At 52.1% G+C, this 16,582-nt stretch overlaps 1 protein-coding gene across 1 annotated transcript; it reads left to right on the forward strand.

The window, feature by feature from the left end:
- The first annotated feature begins 90 nt into the window (after positions 1-90).
- FNDC5 (fibronectin type III domain containing 5) lies at positions 91-15,248 on the forward strand. The gene is made up of 6 exons (XM_066564953.1): positions 91-202; positions 8,374-8,489; positions 8,787-8,985; positions 10,381-10,473; positions 12,828-12,961; positions 13,572-15,248. The coding sequence occupies exons 1-6, from the start codon at positions 124-126 to the stop codon at positions 13,611-13,613; spliced, it is 663 nt and encodes a 220-aa protein (XP_066421050.1). The 5' UTR covers positions 91-123; the 3' UTR covers positions 13,614-15,248.
- The last annotated feature ends 1,334 nt before the right edge of the window (positions 15,249-16,582 follow it).

Below are 16,582 nucleotides of genomic sequence, written 5' to 3' on the forward strand. Positions count from 1 at the left end.
CGGCACCGGCGGTACCGGCGGCCCCGGCGCTCTCCGCGGTGCTGAACGGCTCCGCCGAGCCCGCAGGACGCGCCGCCGGCGGGGCCCGGCCCGGCCCGGCCCGGCCCCGAGCGGCCGCGGGGGATGGAGCCCTTCCTCGGCTGCACCGGCGCCGCGCTCCTGCTCTGCTTCAGCTACGCCGGTCTGCGCCCGGTGGAGGCAGGTACGGGCGGCCGGGCCCCGGGAGCGGCTGCCGGAGCCGTGGGGAGCGGGTTCGGTGCCAGGAGAGACCCCCGGGGGCAGCGGAGGGAGCGGGCAGGGCTGCGCGGAGGGGCCGGAGTTTGGGGGGACTTTGGCGGGATTTGGGTGCGGGAGAGGCGGCGATTTGGGACACGCAGCCCCCGGCACCGGGCTCGGGAGCTCGCGGCATCCCCGGGAACGGAGGTGTGGGAAAGGGGAGAGGGAGAGGAGACGAGGAGGGAGAGGGGCAGGGGGAGCTTTGGGGCACCTGAGCAGCGGCTCTGGTTGGTGTCACGGGGCTGAACCGGAGCGGAGGGGGCAAAGCCGGGTTTGCTCTGTCCATGTCCCTTCCCAGCTGTCCAGGGCCCAGCCGGGCTCTGCTGGGAGCTCTGTGAACGCTGGGGAAGCACCAGAGGAGCCCGGGTGGTCCCAGAGGAACCCCGGGGGCCCCAGAGGAAGCACCTCTCCGGGGGCACTGCACATCCCAGCCACAAAAGCCAGGCCCCTCCGAGCTGAGCAGCTCACCTGGAGTGGGGATCTTTGGTGAAGGCAGTGGTCCCTTGAGCTGGAGCTAATTTTGGAGCTACCAGGATGGACTCGAGTCCATTCTTGCCTTCACTGGCCCCAGGAGCCCCTGTGTGGGTGTCAAGTGGGCAGTGCTGGGGGAGCTCCCCAGCCCCAAGCAGCTGAGGGCTGGCTGCTTTGCTGGCTGCAAGATGTTGGTGGAACAGCTGCTTTGATTTGCAGCCTGCTGATTGCCAGGGTATCTCGCATTCCAGGAGGCTGGGGGTGATTATTAGGGATGCAGAGCTCTGGGGAGTGGAGATTCCTCCCCTCCAGCCATCCCTGGAAGTTGCTGGAGTTCCATTTGGGGTCACACACAGGGCTGCAGCAAGCCCTGGATGCCTTCAGCTCTGCCACCCGTCCTTGGCCAGGCACTGACTCCTGAAGTTGCTGTTTCACAACTGCCAGATCTGGGGAGATTAATGAAACCTTCCCAAAGGGAGGGAGGGATGAGGAAAACACCGTGGAAAACACAATGGAGGCGTCTGCAGTTGTGACAGCACTCGGGGTTTCTGTCAACGGGGCCACTTCCCTGCTCTTCCTTATCCTTGGATCACCTCACCCAGCACCCCAGAGTAGACAGGGAGTTGTGTCCCTGCCCAAAACCTCCCCCTGCTCCTGCCTGGGCTGGGAGGTGTCTGTGCCATGTCCCCAGTGAGCTGTGTCACTTTGGGGTGCTGCCATGCACCCCCACCGCCTCCTGCTCCTGTGTCACCCGTGCCAAGGGTCCTGATGGGCTCTCCCTGCACCAGGTGAGGCAGAGGGTTTGTGCTGTCCCCGTTTCCCAGGGATGAGGGCACAGAGTGATTTTCCCAAGGTCACACAGAGGTAGTGGCAGCGTCACCACCATGACAGCTCCGTGTCCCCAGCCCTGCTGATGATGTGGCCACCAGGCCACCCAAGGCACACGAGCCCAGAGTCACTGGAAAAGCCCATGGGGAGGAAATCAGTCCCAGGCAGGGATGGAGGCTCCAGGGTCTGTCCCCTTTGCACCCAGAGCTTGTGTGAGTGGGTTTAAAATAATTCCTGTCATGAGAGATTAAAGCTGCCATGCCCAGGAGGGACTGGTGCAAATTCCCCCCTGGCAATGCCAGGGCAAGGGCTGGTGAGTGGCACCGAGCACAGGCCCTGCTCTGAATTCAGGGATTTTGGCCAGGCAGGACCATTTTTTGCCAAGGTGATGCCAAGGTGAGTGAGGAGGGGAAGCAGGAGCAGGAGCATGAGGTGGCTGAGAAACAACCTTCACACCAATGCCCCTTGGCAACCCCAAATCCCAGCCGGGTGGGTGATGCCCTCCCATCGCTCCCCCTGCTCCAGAAGGTCCCTGAGGAAACACTCAGGATGGTTGGCAAGTCAGGAATAGGATTTAATTTTGTCCCCTCCTCATTAGGCTGAGCTAACGAAGAGAGGGGAGCTGGGCTGGGCTCAGGGCACTGCTGAGGGCGCAAAGAGCAGGGGGGTGATGATGGCAGATCCCAAAATAGGCCACAGCCCCTGTGCCTTGCAAACAGCCTCACTGGGAGGTGCCAGCCCGTGGAGCAGCTCAGGTCAGGTTTATTTTTGTCAGCTGGAGAGCAGAGGTGACACAGCTCAGGTAAAACCTCCCCTGCCAGCACAGCCCTGGGCCAGCCCTTGGGACCAGGACGAGCTCTGGTTTGAGGAGCCCCTTCACAGCTGCCCCACCTCACCAAACCCCCCTAGCTGGGTTCTGAAGCGTGTCCTCACCCCCTGAGCCACTTCCAAGCAGCCTCAGCCCCTCCCCAGGCAGCCCCCCAGCCCTGTGGGGGGAAGGAGAGCACAGCAAAGGCACCAATCTGGCTCCAGGCGCTGCCCAAGCTGGATGTGCTCCCCAGGGAGCTGGGATCAGCCGTGGATCAGGGTGAGCAACAAGCTCAGCAGGCTCAGGAGAGCAGCAAAAGGTGTCTCAGCAATCTGGAAGCAACAATGCAGCCCATTGCAGCCTCTCCCTCCATCCCAGAGGCCGGGGAGGTTCCTGCCTGGCTGGGGATGGTGTGAGAGCTTTATTGATTGCTGTGCTCGGCGTGGGAGGGATTTAATTGGCATGGGGAGGTTTCTCACCCTGTGTCAGGCTCTCAGCAGGGCTGGTGCTGTGAGAGGCGGCCAAGGTTGAGCCATCCTCTTCCAAATGCTGTTTCCTGCTGGGATTCTGCTTGTGGGAAAGGGAGATTCCTCCCAGAGAGATGTGCTTGCAGTGCCATGCACGTTGCTGCTCCTGGATTCATCCTCACCCTTTGGATGCTCACTGCTAAACAAACTCTTGCTGGTTTATGAAGTGCCCAAAGGCTCAATTAGGGCCTGGATCAAGTATAATTCAGTTAAAAGCAGGAATGTGTTGAGCAATGAAACTGCAAACCTTCATGTGTGCAGTAAAAAGTGGGATCCAGGAGCAGAGCTGGGCCAGGAACTGGCAGCACAATCCTGGGAAAGGTCTGGTGTCAGCATCCAGCACTGTCCAGGAAATCCCCAGGCTTCCTCACCCCCTCTGATTGCTCTGATACTACAGAGGTGTGGGATAAGAGGAGCTAGAAAAGCCTGTGGGACCCAGTTCTCTGTGGATATTTAGATCCTGGATTAAAAATGCCATGATGGGAATGACTCTGCTCTGAGCTGGACGCATTTAAACCCAAACTGTGGCATTGGGGAGACCTGAGAGAATCCTGCCTGTCTCTGGGACTCTGCAGGGTAGAAATATTCCATTCTGCAGCCCCAAGGAATTCCCAGTGGTTGGCTGGCCACAGTCTCTGCGCTCCCTGGAAAGGCTCCACACTCCTGGCAGCATTTCCAGCACGTTTGGGCAGCTGCTCCCTGGGGAATCAGCCACAGAGCCAAGGGGTGGGCAGGAGGGGGCTGGGGGCCTATTAATATCCCATTTTTATAGGGAAGTGAATGGTCAGCAGGGAATAATTGCCTCTTTCCCAGCTAAAGAGCCACCAGTTGGCCTCTCTGCTCTTTGAAATCTCTGGATCTTAGCAAACAGCTCTGCTTCCCGTGGGGCTGGGAGCAGCAATGATCCCACACATCCCCCTGGGGCTCCCTTCATCAAAACCCTTGGGAATGCTGAGCAATGTGCCAGCCCTTCCCACACAGCCCATAAAACCCACAAGCAATTACAGCCACGGATGGGATCCATGCTGGGAGAGCACAGAGAAAGCAGCAAAAGCAGCTCTGTGTGAATCCACACCCAGGGAAAGGGCAGAAAACAGCACGTGGATTTTAGGGATGCTCCTTCCAGGTCGTGTCCTTTCACCTCCTGCATCTCCAGGGAAGGTTGTGGTGCAGAAATCAAGAGATGCTGGGAATTAAGGCTGGGATTCATTGCTTGCTGCAGGAAAGCAGGGAATGAGCTGCTCCAGAGCCTCAGCTCACCGGACCATGGCCCTGGGGCTCTGAGGCAGCTCAAGCCCTTCCCAGCAGGGAAGGAGCTGCTTGGGAGAGGAGCTGAGTGAGTTGGGAAACGCTGGGAATACAGCACAGCCTCGGCAAGGATGCAACTCCAAGCAGCTCCACGGGAGAGGTGAATTCAGGGGGTTTTGGGCACCCCTTGGCTGGGGAGATAAATGCAGAAATACACTTTATTCCAGACCTGTGGAATTCTGGACTTGGCTGGCCTGAGGTGACCCCAAGGGTGTGACATCCCCACAGGTTCCTTCTTTCCTTCAGTGATGCTGCTGTGGCCTGGGTACCTCCCTGATCCTCCCAGACACCCCAAGGTTTGGACACCCCAGTATTCAGCATCTTCCCCATTCCCAGGTGACAGCAGCAGTGGAACAAAACTTTTCCCCTGCTCTTTTTCCCACCCCTCCCATCCATGCCAGAGCTCCCATGAGGAATCCAGCTCGCAGGGAAGCAGGGGTGGGGCTCCTCTTCCTCATGCCCCTTGCACCCAACATGAGCTGCAAAGCGTGAGCCGTGTTCCCCTCTCTCCAATTAAAGTCCAACAATAACGAGGAAAACATTTAATGGAAGGCTGGGAGGGGTTCTGAGCACGGGGAAGGGATGAAGGATCATCTCCAGGGCTCAGGATTTCTTGGTGCACAGCGGAGGCTCCGACCTGCTCCTGCCAAAGGCGCCCCAGGTGCGGCGGAATCGGAGAGGGCTGGGATACAAGGGCCTGGGGGATGAGAGATTCCTGACTCTGTGGGAAGGAAACCAGATGGGATTTTAGAAACCCTCTGTTTTTAAGCTGCTATTCATGTTTAAAAGTCCAGATTTCAGCTGAAGTCATCAGGGTTTCCCTTAATGAGGGGTGGGGTGATTTTCTGCTGACATGAAAATGAGAATTTTTTTTTTTTCAATCTAAATTTGGGTAAATATCCTCTGTCAGTTTGGAGGGTGGGATTTGCTCCAGCATCCTGCACTGGAATGAAGTTAAAGTGCTAAACCAGGAATCTTGCACCATTCCCTAATGGAGCAGACAAGGAATGTGCTGCCCTCAGCAGCTCTGGAATAAACAGGCACAAAAATAAAAACCTTGATCCACAACCCATTCCCCGCTATCCCTGCAGCATTCCCACCCTCTGTGCCCACTCCCAGAACACCAGCAGCTTTCCTGGCTGCCACAGGCACAGAAGCAAAGTTTCCAGGAGTTGCACATGACTCTAGAAGGAAACAAAAATTTGGATTTGGCACCTTGAGGCCCCGCTCGAGCTGCTGACCCCCTGCAGCCAGCTGGGAAATTACAGGAATTGCACCTTTTCCACCTGATCTCAGCCAGGCTGGCACTGACAAAGAGCTGCAACGGGGCCAGGGAGCCAAAAGTCCTGTGGAATATCTTGGAACAGTGTTTTAGGTCTTAGGAAGTCGTGATCTCATCATTTCATCTCTTGGGAACAGGGAGAAAAGCAACCTCATGGATGAAAATTTTGGTTCCAAATTATCCCCGCAGCTCTGGGAGCAGGAAATTCATTTTCCTGGGTTTGTATTTCTGTCAAACACGGTTTAATTCTCTTTTTAGTGTTTTTATGCTGGTTTGACACCACTGATTTGGGTGTAGCAGTGCAAGGGAAGGCACATTGGGATCTGCTGTCCTGGATTCCTGGATTTTAGAGCTGCTGCCTTCACTACCCCATCCCTCTCTCAGGTACTCCTACAAAGAAAGGTTCTAGAATGTTCCTGACCACCCACTCCAGGGGGATTCTCCCTCACCTCCATCCAGATTCCAGTTTTGGAGGCTTGGAGCTCTGGCTTTCAGCTTTGCCGAGTGTTTCCCTCCTGCCTCACAGCTCTCCACCCTCTCCCACCTCTTCCCAGGAGAGTTTTTTGCTCTCCTCCAGCTCTTCAAGGTCCTCCCAACTCCCCCACATCTTATGCCATCAGGAAACTCGGACACTTTTTATGCTGTGCCTCCCTCAAGGTCACAAATTTCAAAGGGGACCTGAACACTCCGAGTGCTGTTCCCTTTTCCCGGCTTTTTTTTTTTTTTTCCGTGATCTCTGCTCTCTGTTCCTGCGGGGTTAATTCATCTCTTTTCAAAGCCCTCCTCCAACTGAAGCTGGCTAAATCAGTGGTAGCTCCTAAAAAAAAAAAAAATTAAAATTTAGCTCCTAAAAATACCCAGGGAAGACAACCAGGGCGGGACTGAGCTCTGCAGCCGGGAAGGGCCGAGTGCTTGGCTGCAGCTGGAGAATGTTTTGTCTCCCATCCCTCAACTCCGTCATGTCCTCCGTATGTTCCAGCAAATTCATCAGGCATGACTCACAGACCTTCCCCGTGCACATTCCTGTCTGCTGACCGCCCCTTCCTAAAATTAGACTCGACTTTTGTTGCTTCAGTCACGGGGGAAGGTGAAGAGCTGCAGACCCACGTCCCTTCCTCGTGTCACAGCCGGCTTTGGAAGGGACTTTTATTCCAGGACGGGGAGGATGATTTGTCTCCTTCCTCAGCTTGTCATTGGCACTGCTGCTGCAGGGAGGGTGAGGAGGGTGAGGGATCCCATCCTCCAAGAGGAAGGCTGGGGAATTCTGCCTCATTCCATGAGGGCAGAGATGAGAATGCTTCGGGTCGACACCGACTCCATTGTTAGTCCAGAGAGGAATGACATCCCTCTGTGGAATCACAGACTTGCTGCTCCTCCTAAAGTCCTAAATTTGTGTGAATTCAGCCATTCAGTGACTTTTTTTCTTACTGAGAATCAGTCCTAAATTTGTGTGAATTCAGCCATTCAGTGACTTTTTTTTTGTTTACTGAGAATCAGTCTGGCTCGAATGGCTTCTCCAGACATTTTATTCCTAAGGCTCTACCTGCTGGCTGTGAAAGGAACGAGGGATCACTGTGCCAAGTGACCTTCAGCTGGGGAATTCTGGGCTCCTCTGTTCCCAGGGGGAGCATTCACCAGGAGTGATGTCAGACACTGACACTACAGCTTGAGTATTTTCAGCTCCATCCAGGCGGCTGGGAATGACCATAAATCCAACAAGTGTCACTGGAGATGGGCACAGGTGCACCCCTCTTGTACTGGTGACCTGTACCAGCCACAAAGGGGTGGTTATCATGAAATAAAAGTATTAATTTCTCATAAAAATTGGAATAAAATTACTCTTCCCTACCTTACTGACCTCCTGGGGCTACTCAGAGCATTCATTGCTTTGGGTTCAGAGCAAAGCTGAAGATTGTGAATTAAATCTCACCAGAGTGGGAACAGAGTCCAGCTGGAAGAGCTGTGCCAAAACCTTCCCTTGAGATGCCAGGGAGGGCTTTGGAGTGGGCAGCTCCCTTGGGAAGAGGCTCCTGGGGAGGTTGTGCAGGAGCTCAGCTCTCCTCCTGGGGGATTCTACTGGAAATTCAGCTGTGCTCTGGAACTGGGAATAAACACAGAGCCTCAGGCTCCTGCTCTCCTGGCCTGCCCTTTCCACATTGCAGGATCCACCAGGTCCTGGCAGCTCCAAGTGGATGCTCGCTGGATGTGCTCTGACATCAGCCACAAAACATTGTAAGGAACCATTTTCTGCCAGGGAAAAACAAAATAAACTCTCACAGTTATTTCACTCCTGTGTTTCAAACCTCCAGAATGCTCCTCAAAGCATTCTGAGTGCACACGTCCATGGCAGAGCTGGAATTTCCTCCCAGCTGTCACTGTCAGACTGTGACAGGCAAAAATGTGGCTGGGGAGGATGGCATGAATGAGCTGCTCAGGGCTTGGCTGTGGTGGTCAACAAATTCCTCCCAAGGGTTGGGTATTTCACACATGGAGTCATGGAATGGTTTGGGTTGGAAGTCCCATGGGCAGGGACACTTTGCGCTCTCCCAGGTTGCTCCAACCTGGCCTTGGACACTTCCAGGGATCCAGAGGAAGCCGCAGCTGCTCTGGGCAACCTCCACCACCCTCCCAGGGAAGGATTTCTTCCCTATATTTAACTTAAATTTCCCCTCTATCCGTTGGAACCCATGTTGAATGTAACTCTTATTCTCAGCTGACATCTCCTAGCTCCACACTGGAATTGAGACCTGGAGTGGCTGCAATTTCCAGGTCACAAATCCAAAGCAGATCCTGGAGAAGGTCCTTTGCCACTCCTCTCCTTGCCCTTGCTGTGTGTCCTGTCCCTGTAAAGGCTCTGCTCTCCCTCCTTGCAGACAGCCCTTCGGCTCCAGTCAATGTCACAGTCAAACACCTGAAAGCCAACTCGGCCGTGGTCACTTGGGATGTCCTGGAAGACGAAGTTGTCATTGGATTTGCAATTTCCCAGCAGGTACCGTGCCTAGAATGACCCAGTTCCAGCCATGTCCATCTCCCCCCAGGTGCCCTTGGTTCCCAAATCCTCTTGCTGCAGTTTAAGCCCATTCCTTCAGGTCCTGTCCCTCGTGGTCCCGGAGGGGATTTGGCTCCCCCATCCCCTTTGCAGCAGTGGCTGCAGAGAGGGAAGGATCCTGACGGTTCCTCCACATCCACGCTGGTGGGCAGGGCAGGAATCAGTGGCCTTAGGTGACAACAAATGCACGTGGAGAAGCCTCTCCACCACTCTGTGCTCTCCTCTCTCGGCTTCCAGAAGAAGGACGTGCGGATGCTGCGCTTCATCCAGGAGGTGAACACCACCACCCGCTCCTGTGCCCTCTGGGACCTAGAGGAGGACACTGAGTACATTGTGCATGTCCAGTCCATCAGCATCCAAGGCCAGAGCCCTGCCAGTGAGCCAGTCCTCTTCAAGACCCCCAGGGAAGCTGAGAAACTAGCCTCTAAAAATAAAGGCAAGTGTGGGTGAGTTCCTATGTGGCCCCTGGGACACAGGGCTCTGCAGAGAGGAACCAGGATCCTGTGTGCTGAGAGGAGCTGGGAGAATAAATAGGTGACAAATACATAAACGCTGTGAGATAAACACTCATGGGGCTGAGTGTCCTCTCAGGATGGGCTGAGGGGGCACAAGGTGCCAGGGAGGTGCTGCTGGAGGTGGCTGCTCCTTCTCCCATCTCAGATGAGATCTAACAAAGTGAGGAAGAGGAAGTTTGCAGCTCTGTGTCCTGCTCCCTACAAGTGGAGAATGCCAGGGGGAATTCCTGGCCAGCCTGTGAACTCATGTGGAATCCCACTGTGCTCACAGGGCACTTGTGGGATTCACAGCACCTCCTGTGCTTGGGTTTCAGGGAAAAAAATACCTAGAGGCTCCCACTTTTCTTACATTTTCAATATTTCTGCCAAATCACAGAGAGATGAGCTTGGAAGGGACCTCACCCAGGCAGGGTCAAGCAGAGCAGGTTGTGCAGGATCAGATCCAGCTGGGTTTTCCATATCTCCAGGGGGAAAATCAGGCACTTCCTCACTGGCAACTCCTTCACTTGCTCCTCTTTAGCCCAACCAGGCTCTTGAGGGTTTTCTGTCAGCTCCAAGGAGGGCCTGGCAGTGCAGGGCTGTGGGGACACCCAGGTCCCCCCCTGCCTGCTGAGGGCCCAGCCTGTTCCAGGGCTTTTGGCCGTGGTTCTGAGGATGTGAGTCCTTGACTCTCTTTATTAAACTGATTTGGAGGCTGTAAATCCTGAATTGCTGTTTATCTGGAAGCACTAAGAGGAGCACTGCTCCTTTCCTGGGGGCCTGAACTGTAATCTCCTTAATGCTTTGAAGCCAAGGAGGCGAATTATGCCCTGCAAAAAGGCTCTGCTCCTTTCTGAATCCCAGAGCTCTGCTGAAAAATATCCTGCCAGGCTCTCCACACTCCTGAGCTGGAGCTGCTGGAGCATGCCAGGCTTTGGGACAGGTGCAGATGGCACTAACAGGGACAGGGACAGCAGAGAGAGCAGCCATGGGGACAGATAACACTGCCCTGTCCCCTCAGGGTGTCACAGGATGAATCCTGGAATCCCAGCCTGGTTTGGGTTGGAAGGGACATGAAGCTCATCCTATGCCATGAGCAGGGACATTTCCACTATCCCAGAGTGCTCCAAGCCCCATCCAAGCTGGCCTTGGACACTTCCAGGGATGGAGCAGCCACAGCTTCTCTGGGAAATCCATTCCAGCCTCTCTCACAGGGAAAAATTCCTTCCTAAATCCCAACCCAAGTGCCCTGAGGAGTGTCAGGACTCTGTCAGCACTCCTAAGCCAGGCTCTGAGCTGGCCTTGGGGTCTCACGGTGTCTCTTTGCCCTTGTGCAGATGAGGTGACAATGAAGGAGATGGCGAAGAAAAACCAACAGCTGCGAGCGGGGGAAGTTCTCATCATTGTTGTGGTGTTGTTCATGTGGGCAGGTCAGTCCCAATTCCTGTCAAATTTAATATCCACAGGATATCCATCCTCAGGAATGCCTGGCTGCACATGGAACCTTGGAAGAAACCCTTCCTCCCAAAAAAAACCCCAGAGTTTTCACTGTAAGGGCACCTCAAGTTGGGTTTTGCAGCTCGAGTTGGGTCCACCAGGAAGCAGAAAATGGATTTGATGGAAGCAATTCCCTATGGCTAATCCTGTAATCTCATTTTTTTCCAGACTGCCCTGATTATGATGCTCTCGGCCACAGAATCATGGAATGGTTTGGGTTGGAAGGGACATAAAGATCATTTTGTTCCACCCAACCTTCCAGCCGAGCAGGTTGCTCCAAGCCCTGTCCTGGAACATTTCCAGGAATCCAAATATCCAACAGGATATGCCTTGAATCCTTCAGATATTACAGGTTGCAGTAATTTTCTGGATATTATAAGACTCCAGTGCTCAGGCAAAATAGAGATTTAGAGTCCTGCTCTCCACACTCACTATTTATATTTTTATATATTTATATTTATATTTATATTTATATTTATATTTATATTTATATTTATATTTATATTTATATTTATATTTATATTTAATCTGTCTTTATGTTATTGTAGATATTTGTATATTTCTATCCTTTAGATGTAAATTTATTTATATATTTATATTTAATATATTTTTATATTTATAACTTTTCCACAGAAATTTCCCCATCACAGAAAGGGATGCAGGAATCCAGGTGACACTGCATCAGATCCATGTATAATAATATTTTGTTCCCCCTGATTTGCATCTCCAGAAACTGGACAGCAATTATTCCTAAAGCAAACAATCACATGAAAATCGAAATGAACTCAGAAGATTTCCAGAACCTCTAGGCCGTTATTTTTTCAGCATTTATGCCATGTTTTAGTTGTGCACATCCCAGTTTCAATGCCCTGCCAGGGAAAATAATCATGAATAATTACATGGGGTGACTGAACAACTGATTCATCTCCTGCTGTAGAATAATCTGAGACTGGGATCAGCTGGGAACAAAGAATTTGCTAATCCCACAATTTCCCTTCCAGACAAATTGCTTACATTTAAAAAGCAAAAGGGGTGTGGGGAGAATCTCTCTACATCAAATGGGTTCTTTAAAAAGTCTCAATACACAAACACCTCCTTCCAGCTTTTCACCTGTCCTGTGTGACAATATTTGGGAAAATCCAAATGGAACCAGTCCATTCCCAGAGCTCTGGACTGAGCCAAGACCCAGCTCTTGTGTTCCTGGAATTTTTCATGGCATTTTCCTTCTTTGTGTGTCAGTTTTACCCAAGGAAATCACACCAGGAATGGCTGTGGCAGATGTTAACGCCTTTTCTCCTGGAATCAGCCACTTACCCACATTCCCAAAGAAAGAATTTGGGCCACTATGTTTATCAGTAAAGCCTGGGGGCAACTGCCACGCTGGTTTTATAGAGCAGGATGCTGGAAGATTTAAATATATTTTGCTATTAAGGAAGATTTTTTTCAAGGAGGGAAAAGCAGCATCTGCCTGGATCCACTTCACCTACGTGTCTGGAATGTGCAGGCAGAGAGGTTATTTGATGGAAACATCACATAAAAGCTTCTCAGACAGACATTTGCAGTCATCTTCCGTGCCAGGGCTGCCCCTGCTTCCCTCTCCACGTGCCTGGGGCTGTGGGGGAGGAAATTTCCACTTGCAGCTTGTGCTGGTGCCCATTTGCAGGTGCTGGAGGGTTCAGAACCTCTCCTCTGCCAGGTCCGGGTCCTGAGGACAGGGAGGAGAGGACAGGGAGGACAAGGAGCAGAGGACAAGGAGGAGAGGACAGGGAGGAGAGGACAGGGAGGACAAGGAGCAGAGGACAAGGAGGAGAGGACAGGGAGGAGAGGACAGGGAGGACAAGGAGCAGAGGACAAGGAGGAGAGGACAGGGAGGAGAGGACAGGGAGGACAAGGAGCAGAGGACAAGGAGGAGAGGACAAGGAGGAGAGGACAAGGAGGAGAGGACAAGAAGCAGAGGACAAGGAGCAGAGGACAAGGAGCAGAGGACACATTTTCACCAGGCAGAAATTCCAGCAGCTCCAGTGCTCACTGAACCACGGGGTTGGTGTTGGTCGAGGTCCAAATGCAGAGCTTAAAACACTTCATAACAGGGAGGCTGGAATCGAATTAATCTTCTGTCGTCCTGTCTAACTAGTTTAGCATGGAATTGAGGGAAGGGAAGAGCCAGAGGGCAGCCTGGCCGCGGTCTGGGAGGAACTGGGAACGCTGCCGAGGCGGGCCAGAGGGATCTGTGATCTCTGCAGGCTGCCGAGCTGCTGGGTGTGATGGTGATGCTCTCTCCCGGCAGGGGTGATCGCCCTGTTCTGCAGACAATACGATATCATCAAAGATAACGAGCCCAACAACAGCAAGGAGAAAGCCAAGAGCGCCTCGGAGAACAGCACACCCGAGCACCAGGGCGGGGGCCTCCTGCGGAGCAAGGTGAGTGCCCGATTTGTGCTAAATCAGCCCAAAAAAGCTCTGTTCGAAATCCTCCCCCCGCAGGGAACACCCTCCACACCCACGGCTCTGCTGATCAGGACGGCAGCGCTTCGCTCCCACCTCCGGGATCCTGCGTGGCCGCCAGAAATCAGATTTCGAGCCACGTTTCTGGATGATCTGAGCGTCTCTGGAGGAAAAAAAAAAAAAACGAGTTCCTCGGGTCCTCCCACAGCAGCACGTGGCAAAGAGGACACTGCTGCTGTAATTAACTGGAGAGTTAATCAGCAGGAGCAAAGATGGTAACACAATGCCGAAGTGTAAATAGGTCAAGCCTTTCATTTATCCTAACTTTTTTCAATTAATGTAACTTCCTCGTGTTTCTGTTCACGTTCCCGCCATATTTATTCATTATTTTAAATAGTTCACTGGTTTTTGATGGTTCAGAAGCAGCGATGAGCCCCACAAGCCTAAAACCTCAAACCTTTCTCATCACCATGAAGGTGTGGGAAGGAGAATTTTCACAAAACACAACCTGCAGACTGCACTGAGCTCTGATGTGATTTTTCCCTTCTACACATCCGTTTTTTTTTTCCTTTGTTTCCTCTCCCAGTTTCCAAAAAACAAGCCCTCAGTGAACATCATCGAAGCATGACAGCCTGACACCTGAGAGATGGACTCCATGCCTCACTCTCACTCTGCCTCTGAGCCGTGATGACTGGGGAGGTGAAACATTGTCGGAGCGATTTGCAAAACAAGACCTCGTGATTGTCACTCGCTGGCATCCACCTCCTCATCCGTGTTTCTGCAAAGCATCTGGCCAGGAAAGGAAATCCTGCAAAAACAAAAAAAAAACAAAACCAACAAACCAAACCCTGACACCCAAACAAAGAAGATGGAGAAGAATCAGTGATGCTGGAGTGATCTGTGAATCAGATTGGAGCAACGTCTCCCACGCTCACGCTCCATCTTCTGGGACAGTTTTCCTGGTTTTTGGGAATGCACAAGGTTCTGTTGTGTCTTTCTCACTGTCACTCCATCCCTGGCAGTACTGCCAGGCATCAGGCACATCCCTCTCTGAGCAGGAATGGAGGGAAGCTCATGGCAAACACCACCGAGAAGCCAAATTTTGGCTGCAGCGCGCTCGGGCCTCGCTTCGTCCATCGATGTGTGTCGTGTACCACGTCCTGCAGGTGGGTTTTTCAAAGGAAAAAGGCATCCCCCGGTTTCCATTTCCACCAGGAGAACTTCCCTGGCTGTTCTCCAGCTGGGCTGCAGCACATTCTCCACTGCTGCTGTCTCTCCTCTCTCACACTGGTGCTCTTCACCTCAGACAAGTCGGGGAACACTGAGGCACAGACCAACATGAGGGGAAACACCAGAAGCTGTTCTTTAGCTTCCAGGATAATTTCAACCATTTCCTTTGTGCTATTTTCAGATGGGCCTGACTCCACCACCAATGGGATAAAAGGTCCATAAAAATGTAGCCAGTCAGCAAAAAAAAAAAAACAAAAAAAAAAATACAGAAAAAGACAAAATACCTGATGATACCGGTTGCTATGCAAGGTCTCCAGGGGCAGGAGCTGTTTATTGTGGAAGGCTCTGGCCTGAGGGGCCTTTTTTTTGAGGGCTTAAGTTCTTAAAATGCTTCTTTTAGTAAAGTTTCTGTGTGGGAAGGGCTGCTTCTCCTGGAATGGCAGGAGTCTGCTGGAGACAGCCCTTCCCAAAAAGGGATGAGGATGGAGGGGGAAAGGGCTGAGCTTCTCCTCTCTCTTAACAAGTGCTGGATGTTTGTAAGCTGACAGGATCCCTGGGGATTGCTGGTGCTCTGGAAAGCTGGGAGATGCAGGACCATGACATGGAAAAGATTTATTCTTTGTAGTGTGCCATGGGGTATCTGTGTTTATTTAACTCCTCCACAAGACCACTCCACATGCACTTAGGGGATGAGGTAGGATCCGAATTGTTCCATCAAAAGCCAACAGAGGCTGGCCTGAGGAAGCTTTGGAGAAGCCTGGGTGGGAGCTCCTGAGCAGGAACAGCCTGGCAGTGAGGAGCTGCCACCTCTCCTCTTCCCCTGCCACCAGCTTTTCCCAAAGAGCTGGTTTGGGAAAAAGGCACCGGGAAGTTCTCCTGAAGATGTTCCTGCTTCCAGGCAGGCCAACCCCAAAGGTGGCTCCAGGATCCTTTGCCTGAACAGATTCTTCCATCACCAAGAAGGAGAGGTCACCACCTCTGATACAGACAGAGCAATAAACATTTTATAATGTACAATAAAAGATTAAAGGCATCTCTTGTGTCCTTGTAATTCCTGAATTTAATTATTTTATATTCACTTGCTTTGAGCAGCACACACAGCCTAAAACTTTGTATTTCCCAGACCTAAAACTTTAACAGATCTACAAAATTAAATATTTTCTCAGTGTCTGGGTGGAGAAAACCAGGGAGGGTTCTGGCTGCAGGACTAAAAAAACTTACACCATAAATAGCACCCCAGCCCTACCTAACAAAATTCTTCAGCCACGTCTGTTATCTCCCAAGGAAGAAACAGCATTTGGAATGCACAGCCCTACAAAGGGAGATTTAGGACAGATGGTACAGCATGTGCAAAATGATAAGGGAGATGCTCTCTCCTAATCCTGGGGCAGAGAGCTGCTCCAGAGGAAATCCAGCCTGGTAATTTGGCAGGTCTGGGGGTCGTGCGGCTGTTTTAAAGCCACTTGTCCCTGGGAATTCAGACCATATCCCTGTTTTTCCACAGTTGTTGCTCCCTAGGGACGGGTTTAAGCAATTTCCTTCCTGACAGAGATGTGATCACTCATTTGGTAGAGCAGAATTAAATTTGAAGTGTCAGTGAGGGGCAGAGTTCAATATTCACATGTGGCAGGAGGTGCCAGGGTTATTTTGATAACCTGCATTTGGTAACCTATAACTGCAGGCTTGGAGAGTAAGGAAATGTTATTTGTGAGGAGAAACAAATGTGGGCTGGCAGAATTCAGCTCAGACAGGGACTCCAAACCTCTCAGTCCAAGTGATTCCCTTCAAGGAAATTTTCCTGCCACTCTGAAGTGAAGTGAAGAGTAAATCCACACTTTAGGGAAAGGTTATAGGAGAATAAAGTTACTTAAAACGCTGCTGTTCAGAGGGTCATAAACATCAAAGCTTTAACTGCTGTCTGGGTACTAAATTCCACTGTAACCCATCAGAGTCAGCCACTGTGTGAGCTCAACCCTAAACCCATCTTTAGAACTGAGACCTCACTCCCATCAGCAGCTGCCAAAAGATCCTCCTGAGGTGTTTTACAGTCAATAAAGGCAAGAGAAGAAGCAAAAATAAACCCAAGCCGCACTGAGGGAAGTCATGCTGGGCCACGGCACAGCCCACCCTCCTGACCACCCACTCCCCCCACGTGTTTTTGCCCCGAGTGCTGATTTTGACTCATTGTTGGAAGCGGGAGCTGCAAAAAGGGAGGTTTCAAGAAATACTAAAAAGCAGCAAGTGGGAGTGGGCTGCTGTGCCAGGGATGCCAGAGAGGCCGGTTCCCCGCCGAGGTCTGAAAGCAAAGCCCTCCCGGCTGGCTCGGGATGAATCCCATGGATTTCCAAGAACCACCGGAGCAGAGAT

The sequence above is a fragment of the Molothrus aeneus genome, chromosome 23 (assembly GCF_037042795.1).
Source record: "Molothrus aeneus isolate 106 chromosome 23, BPBGC_Maene_1.0, whole genome shotgun sequence".
In the NCBI taxonomy this organism is placed as follows: domain Eukaryota; kingdom Metazoa; phylum Chordata; class Aves; order Passeriformes; family Icteridae; genus Molothrus; species Molothrus aeneus.